Here is an 8,369-nt window from a genome sequence, read left to right on the forward strand (position 1 = left end):
CCCAGATGTGCTGAACTCCTTCCTGCAGAGGCACACCCTAGGCAGAAAGAAATCTCAAAGCCTCCACTTTGTTAAAAACCGCAGTCAGCTTTTGTCAGGAGCTTGGCTGTTGGCGTGATTCCAGGATAAGACAGACACATCAGCTCAAACCAGTTTTTAATTTCATGCTCAGATTAAATGTTATCTATATTATTAAAATATTGTGAACAGTTTGGGTTTTTTTTTCCCCTGTTCCAAATAATGAATACTAAAATTTTTAACAGATTTGAACCAAATGCATCCTGTTGCTTGTTATATCTGGAAGTGGCTAGTGTTGATAAAATGACTGTCCCATAAATATACAATGCTATTTCATAATTTATTTTTTTACTATCACGAATATGACAGAAAATAATGAACCATAAGTTTAAACCTGACTGTCCTAGGCATTGCTGCTCATATGGTGAATTGCAAGCTGATGGATAAAACTGCTGGTCTGACCTCACAGTGTTTTAAACATATTTTGATGTGGTACAAACAATAACATAGAGCACAACTGTGGAGAAAACGGGTCTGTTGTGTTCAGAGGGGGTTTGATCTAAAGGCCACAAAAGTCTGAGGAAAGACTGCGCGGACTCTGAAGGAGTATAGAGCAGGTAAACACATGCACACCATGACAAATCCTTCATTTGTCTGGTCCCAGACATTTCTTAAGAGAACAGTTTACCCAAAACTGCAGTAAGCCTAAACAGTTTTGAGGACAGGAGGAGGCTGATAATCTCCCGTGCTCTTAGATCTTGAATAGATTTTCCTATTCATACATTGCGTCTAGCACAAAAGACAAGGTCTACCTCTGGTACATGCTATGATAGCATCTCACAAAGAGGAAACTTGGACTTCAGCCTGTTGCCTCTTTCCCTTTGTGGAGAAAATGACAGCAAAAGGAAAACACCTCAAGGAGCAGCATCCTGACTCTTGACTATCCCTCTGGCCTCTTCTGTATTGGGGGTGCAGGTTTAATGGAATTCCCCTTCCTCTCCTGTAAACCTGTACTCAATTTCCCCCAGGCTTTCTTCCAGAATTGTTTATACAAACTGTGCATTCACTTAAATGGGTCGAGGGAGCTGTTCCTTTTTTTTTTTTTTTTTTTCCAAAGCAGCAATTCTTCTGAGTAAAACTACCTGGTGATACAGCAAACATTTGTTTCCACAATGAGTTTTTATTCCATCCACTGCAACGCCATTATGGTAGGTCTTCAGCATCTCTATCTGTATATGGGTTACATACCGCATTATACATGCATCTTTTAACATGTCATTTTCTCACTAGCTAGACCAGAGCTGCAATCAATACCACCTCTCTGCCAAAAATGCAACTTCTCAGAACATGCATGATGAAATCTGTATATACAACTTAAATCCTGGTGAAGGTACTTAGCTGTCTTATTAACAGCTTTTTACCTTTTTTTTAAATACCGAATGAATTGGATCAAAACAGATTATCAAGAATGTGCATTTTAAAAACATCACTTAAAAAGCCAGTAAAATTTCACTTGTTCTCCCTTTGGAGAGAGGTATTTGAGAAGAAAGTGTTTTACTTAGAAGTAAGCTTGCACAGGAAATGTGAAGAATAAGTTTCTGCATTTTATTATTTTTAGCAGAAAAATAACCCCTTAAAAATAGGGAGCTGCCATATATTTGGGACTAGTGGAGTAGCAATAAATAAAAATGCTGAGTTGTCTTCTTTGTTTTGTATTCCATAAAAGTAAGCTCTGCATTGCCTGAGTTAGAAGCAGCAAACGTTGTTTCCTTGGGTTACCACTGTCCACACAAGCAGTTCAGACAACAATCCACATGACTCCCAATTGTAAAGGATGGACTTTTTGAGGGGATGGGTTGAAAATGTTCCTTAAGGTTTTCCTTTTGGCACTTTCTGCATCCTGGACTGTCAAAGCGAGAGACACAGCAGAGCTTCCTCTTCCCTGGAGATGGAGTGAAATGTCTCCCTGCCTCAGCAATGTCAACTGTCAAGAGGTCAGAAGGAACCGTTTATGTCCTCACAGGAAACGTCTTGCCCGACTCAACTGAAGATGTGCTACTGTGACCTGCTGTGCTTAGATCTGCTTTTGGAACTTGTGAAAGGGAAAGAAGACCCCTTTGTCCTCCCATCTTTCCTGATTTAAGGGAATTTCTCGGGGAAGTTAAAGAAGTTTGGTGTCACAAATTACTTTTCATTTTCTGCCAAAGAAAACTGGATTATTGTTTGTCTCTTCTGGTATTTCCATCACCACCAGTCCAAGGGTCAGTCACAGAAACCATCCACCTTGCACAGCCAAACCTCTGTGCTAATCATCTCCTCCGATATAAAGGTACAGGGCACAAGCTCAGACTGCTTTACTGTACAGAGTTTGGTGACAACCATCTCTGAGGAATCCAAGTACTTTCTTCAAATATTTAGTATGCTCTGCTGCACCACCTCTCCTCAGCAGGAATCTTCTGCAAGCTCAAGGTGGGCACACTGCTGTCATTCGCAAGAAGAACATGTTTGCCCTGGAAGGTGTAAGATAGAGAAACCTCAGATGTAAAATTCTTCTTCGTTAGCTGGTGAAGCTGGGCAAACACTGCCATGACCATCCAGAGAACAAGGAGCTGTTCTCAAGGACTTTTTGGGCTGCTTGGAGACAGATGCTGACGTAAATGAGATGGAAGGCCATTCAGAAAGAGAAGGCAGTGAACCATCAACTGACTCAAAGTTATTGCACATGGCTGATACAGGCCTTCCACTGGTGGCCACCTGTTCAGCCTTATTGACAGTTTGTTTCTGTGGGGGAAGAGAGACTTCCAAGTCATTGCAAAATCCATTAAGGGCAGAGTATGCAGAGACCACAGACAGGTCTGAGAAGGACAGCTTCATCCCTGTGTCTACATCAGTCTCCTGAGCACCCTCCAAGTCATCAATGTTAAGCCTGGGGCTGCATCTCCATGTTTTTAATCTGGTTGCAGGTGACCCAGTATTTAAAAACTTAAATGGTTCATTGAAATGAAAAGTCTCTGAGGATGAGGAGGATTTCATTGTGGGCAAGCAGAACAGAGACTTGCTTCGTTGAAATGACCATGAAATGCTGGAGGCACTGCTGGATCTGCGTGTGAAGTCTCCTTGATCACTGTGTCTCAAGTCCTGCTGGGAGAAGCCAAGAAAATGACCGAGGCCGTTTGCGTGATGTACCTTGTTTTGACCCATTTCTTTTGGTTGTTCAGGGACAGATTGGTGGCTCTGAGGAAGAAAGTCTGGCAGAGTGGTGAAGGAGGAATCTGTTGGTGCAGATGGATATGGTTGCTTGTTCTGCTTTGCAGACTTCCTACACCAACTGCGTGTTTGCTGCAGCCAGGAAAAGGAGAAAAGAAGATCATATTAATACAGAATTGGCAGTCTTACAACCATAAGTCTCCATTGCTGAGTTGTTACTGCAAATAATTATGAAGCAGACTTCATTCAGTATGCTTGCCGCAAATGTTTCACTTCAATAACAAAGAGAAAGCACCCTGCCAAAATCCTAAATATTTACATAAGAAGCCTTGAAGACAACAAGAATAAATGGTAGAGGAGCCCTGCCTTGTGGGCTGTATTACACTAGCTCAAAATTCTCACTTCCTATTGACTTGTTCAGATTCATTCATATTCTGTCTTCAGAACATTACTGCCTTAGCAGACAGCTGAAGAACAAAAATGAAGAAGAAATGGGAAAAGTATGTTACAGTCATTATTATTTCTCATTTCTTGCTTACTGTGGTGTAATGTTCTTACTTTTTCCTCCGAAACGTCAAAAAGCCTTTAGCAAGCAACCTCATACTCTGTCATCTCAATAGGAATTTACTACTTCTTTCAACTCTGACATTTGCTCTTTCACATCTGGTTAGCTGAGCAGTGTGCTCTAGAGCCCACTTGCTCTATAACTAGCTCCTAATGACTTTAAACACAGCTTTAAACATGTAATTTGCTTGTAGACACCTAGACTGGAGACCTATCCTGATGGTTATGATCTGAATTGGCACCTGAATCTCATCCCTAGGGCAGGATTCAGCTGTGTACCTGCCAGATACTTGAGCATTTGCACAGGGATAGCAGCTGTGACAAATGGGGAGACAACGTCCTTCTCAAGAAGCAGCTGCAGGCCAGGTGGCCTTCCTGTGGGATTAGACACTGATGTGGGGGCAACTGAACTGAGGCCCTAGTGTCCAAGCAAGCATAAGGTTTTCCATCATCCCACTTATCTCGGTAAGGCTTTTACAAGTTGGCATTTTAAAAAGTTTAATTTAAAATCTTACTGGAATTTCTCACATAATACAAAATTCTAGATTTCTGTCCCAGAAGGGATGGGAACTAAAGGAACAAAGTACAAGATCATACCCTTGAGAACAAACAGTACTCTCAGCTATGGGAATTGTCAGCTGGAAACAACAGAGGAGAATGAACCAGGTACCTTGGTCACTATGTGCTCTTAAAGTGACAAGGCTATGACAAACACGATTCTGGGCAGCCACAAATGAGCTACAAAAGTATTAATGTGCTGTGGACAGCACTGCTGAGGCCTCATCCATAATGCTGTGCATGACTCAAATCATGGCTATGTGAAAAAGAAAAAACTCACTGGAAAAGATGTAGCCAAAAGAAAAAAAAAAACAATAAAAAAAAGATGAACTATCCATTAAAAACCCCGAATCACAAACTAATACAAGGTTTCTAATCACAACAGAAGTAGAAGAGTATTCTGAGGTAAGTAATGGATAAAGATGGAGCTTGATCACTTTATCAAAGAGATTATATGACATGACAGAAAGGGAGAGACGTGGCAACCAAGGAGGTCCTTTGAATCTCCTGTCTCTAGAAGAACTCCATACATTGCTGCTTCTGATGTCTTGCTAGTGCACACCACATTGTCTTAATGACCTACACCTGTCATAACCTTCTTCTGTTTTTTATTGCAGTGATTTTATAGGCAAAAAAGGATTTTCACATCTGTAAAAACTGTTTTGTTCATGCATGACTGCCTATCTAGAGGTGATTTATGGGACAGCCAAACCACGGGCATTCACTTAGACATTGTAAATGAATATATATATATATACCAGTGTATCTGTAATGAGGTATGTTAATTCATAACCTATTTCTGTATAATATAATAAGATGTTTTCCTTAATGCCATAAAGAATTAAATTAGCTAATGGGGAAATTAACCACAGTAGCGTAGCAGTTTCATTAACTGATAAGAAACGGAGTACAAAAGAGTCAAATAAAATGAGTCAAATTGTCAACAAAACATTAACCAGACATCACTTTAGATCTCTATATGCAACATTATTTTATGTGTGCAATATGTGAATTAATTTGTTTAAAAAATTACTCAGCAAGATAAAAGGCTTGTATCCATGAAGAAAATACCAGCTGCTTCATAACTGAAGACATTTCTGGATAACCCAGCAATAATAAATGACATGTTAAAATTACACAACCAAATCACTGCCCTCTTTTGATGGGTTTGTCCAAGAAAACAATCCTCATTATATTTTGTTTGTATTAGTCAAAGCTACTAATTTTTTTCTATTCGGCAGATCTGATATCAGATACACTACATGGACTCCACCATGCTTGGTGAGAATCAACAGAAGCACCTCCAGAACACTTCTCTTACCTCTCAGAGGTTGATTCACCAAGCATGATGGTTGAGTCCATGAAGTGTATCTGATATCTGGGATTTCAGCGCCTGGGAATGTTCCTGGGCACATTTAATTTATTAATACAGTAAAGTCTTAAGCATTTGGGGAATAAAACACAGCCACAAGAGTAGCTGTTTTGAGCTCTCTCTGATATTTACAAACACTCCAGTTTAAATCAGCTTGTGTTAATTTTGGATTGTAGATATGCAACACAATGACTACAGGTGCAACCGAATTACCAAAAGGATGCTTACCTGAGACATCACCTACAAGGGTGTGGAGCAGAGGTCAACACCAGGATAAATGGATGAAGTGAGATGAAACACCCCTGCTAGAAACCCTGGGGGCTCTCATGTAGGAACTTTCTCATCAAATTGCAGATAAAAAGTAGAGACTCAAAGGAAAAGATGAAATTCTAAGTGGGAGCACTTGGAAGGGCCAACCTGTCCTGTGCAGCAGAGTAGCTTTATGTACTTGACCTAACTGGATCATGCTTACACTAACAAGAAAAATCTCCTTTAGGTAAGACATGAGTTTTAGAGTTTTGTTATTTTGAATGTTTTTCCTAGCTCTTTTAATGTTCCTGTGGACAAATGAGAGCATTTCATTTTATACAAGGTATTTGCTGTTATTCCTGCTACTGGGTCAGAGCTCCTAGTCAAGGCCTGGCAGGAGGCAATGGTGGATCTGTGAGGAGAAGGGGACAAGTACAGCCTGCCCTCAGGATGGCTGCCTGCAGGGCAGGCCAAGAGACATCACTAACACAGCTTATTTCTGAACAGCTCTCTTTATAGGAGGAATCGTTTACCTCAATCCTTTTTTTTTAGATGTGTTTTGATTTAGAAGACCTATTTTTCAATGCTGCTCTCCAAGATATGGGCAGAAAGGGGAAATAATAGGGGGAGACTTTTTTAATGCTTTCATCTTAAAACAACATAACTGAAGACTTTCCTGACTCTGAGAATACCAGACTGCGCAACCGTACTACAGGTAGAGTGTCAGAAGCTCCATCTCATGAAATACTAGTGAATAAAGATTACAGGCTAATCCTATATTGCAGAGAACTGGATTATGTGGACTGATTAGGACTTTTCTATATCTATATTCTGTAGCTTGTCAGAGATCACAGAGAGGTTTCAATGATTTAGCAAGGATGGAAATTCAGGCAAAACTAGCTTCTAGTCCTGTGCCAAGGCCATTGACTGTGCTCCCTCGTACCACCCTGGCATTATTGAGAGCTGCATGCAGCCTGTGTGTTTGTGTGATCACTCCTCTTTGTTTTAACCTTACAGTGCCTGACAGTCCCACAAAGTTCAGACTGGATTTCCAGGTGTGACTGCTCATGGGAGAAACCATGACAAACAAGTGGGAGGTGCTGATCTTCCACCGTCCTTCGTGCCATGGGATGCTGAAAACACCAAAACCTATTTTTGCACCTTGAGAATAGTGTGATGCACATGCAGCTACTCTTTTCAGCAGAATAGCCTTCTCCTGCCTCCTCAGTTCTGCCCTTGGCTTTGGAAGCAGTTTTATCTGCTTTAGTTTTCTGAATTATTTTCTTTTTTAAGTCCTTATCTTCAGCCTTCTCACAGCTTGCTTTCTGCATTGCCTGTTACCCTGCTGCAGCCTGGCAGAGCCCTGCTGGTACAGCCATGCTGCCTGCATCAGGCACAAGTGTGGCAGAGATACTGGAGAGGGGGTCAGACATCTGAGAGGGCTAAGACTCGATCCAAACCAATATGTTGATTTTTAGTGAAATTCCAAATACAGGGAGAGAGATTTGTCAGACCTCGCCACACAGATGCACAACAAACCCGGCCATTGACTGAACCGATTAGCTCTCTAACAGAACAGATTTTTTCATCTGGCGCTAATCTGCTGCTCATTTATAATCTCTGCACAAATCTTTGTGAAGCCTGAAGGGATTTAGAGTCTTTGTGTATTATAATGGGCTACAGAAGAATTTCATGACGAATATCCGGGAATGCCATAAACAACTGAGAGTGACCCTCACAGAAATGCACTTTTGACTTCATTTGGGCTGCCTATACCTGATACAAAAAAATCCATGAGTGCTCCTGCAGTCTATTTTCAGATATCTGCTTTTTAAGAAAGCAGATCGTGATCTCATTACACATTATCTGTATTAAGCACTGCCAGCAAGGCTCTGCTGAGGTTAGAACCCAACCAAACAGCCAGCACGGCAATGACATCACCACCTTGAGCCCAGATTTTGCCTGCCTTGCTCAACTGGAGTGTGATGGTGTTTGTTTAATTGTATTAAAACCTGTGGGATTGATCCAGGAAAAAAAAAAAATCCATGCAAGAAAAACTGGCAAAGGTTAGCTCTCAGTATCGCTGTATTAAGTCTTACTTGAAAGGCAAAATGTATTCAGAAGGGCAGCATATCAAAAGGCAAAATGCACAAACTTGATTTAAAATTGAACTATTTGAAAAGTGGCATGTACTGTGATCGCAAAACTAGAACAGGTGGGTGCCTTGCAATGCTAAATATATTCGCTCTCGAGTTTTTACTGGGTGTATAGTCATCAGAGATCTTAACTGCACTATTGGAAAAGACAGAGAGAAAGTGGCTTAGGATGAAGAAAAACAACTAAAAAAATCTCCTCCTATTTGAGTTAGTGGCTGATTGGCCGTGTGCCCCCCCCCCCCCCC

At 41.0% G+C, this 8,369-nt stretch overlaps 1 protein-coding gene across 2 annotated transcripts in view; it reads right to left on the reverse strand.

Annotated features, from left to right (window-relative positions):
• Positions 1 to 225: 225 nt before the first annotated feature.
• The window catches only part of FAM124A (family with sequence similarity 124 member A), a 55,215-nt gene continuing 47,071 nt past the window's right edge, over positions 226 to 8,369 (reverse strand). For both annotated transcript variants that reach the window (XM_026856628.1, XM_026856637.1), the window contains exon 4: positions 226 to 3,357. In XM_026856628.1, the coding sequence (XP_026712429.1) occupies positions 2,554 to 3,357 (804 nt within the window). In that variant the 3' untranslated portion in view covers positions 226 to 2,553. The remainder of the gene's footprint in view (positions 3,358 to 8,369) is intronic.

The sequence above is a fragment of the Athene cunicularia genome (assembly GCF_003259725.1).
Source record: "Athene cunicularia isolate RWA chromosome 1 unlocalized genomic scaffold, athCun1 chr1_part1, whole genome shotgun sequence".
Taxonomy (NCBI): Eukaryota; Metazoa; Chordata; class Aves; order Strigiformes; family Strigidae; genus Athene; species Athene cunicularia.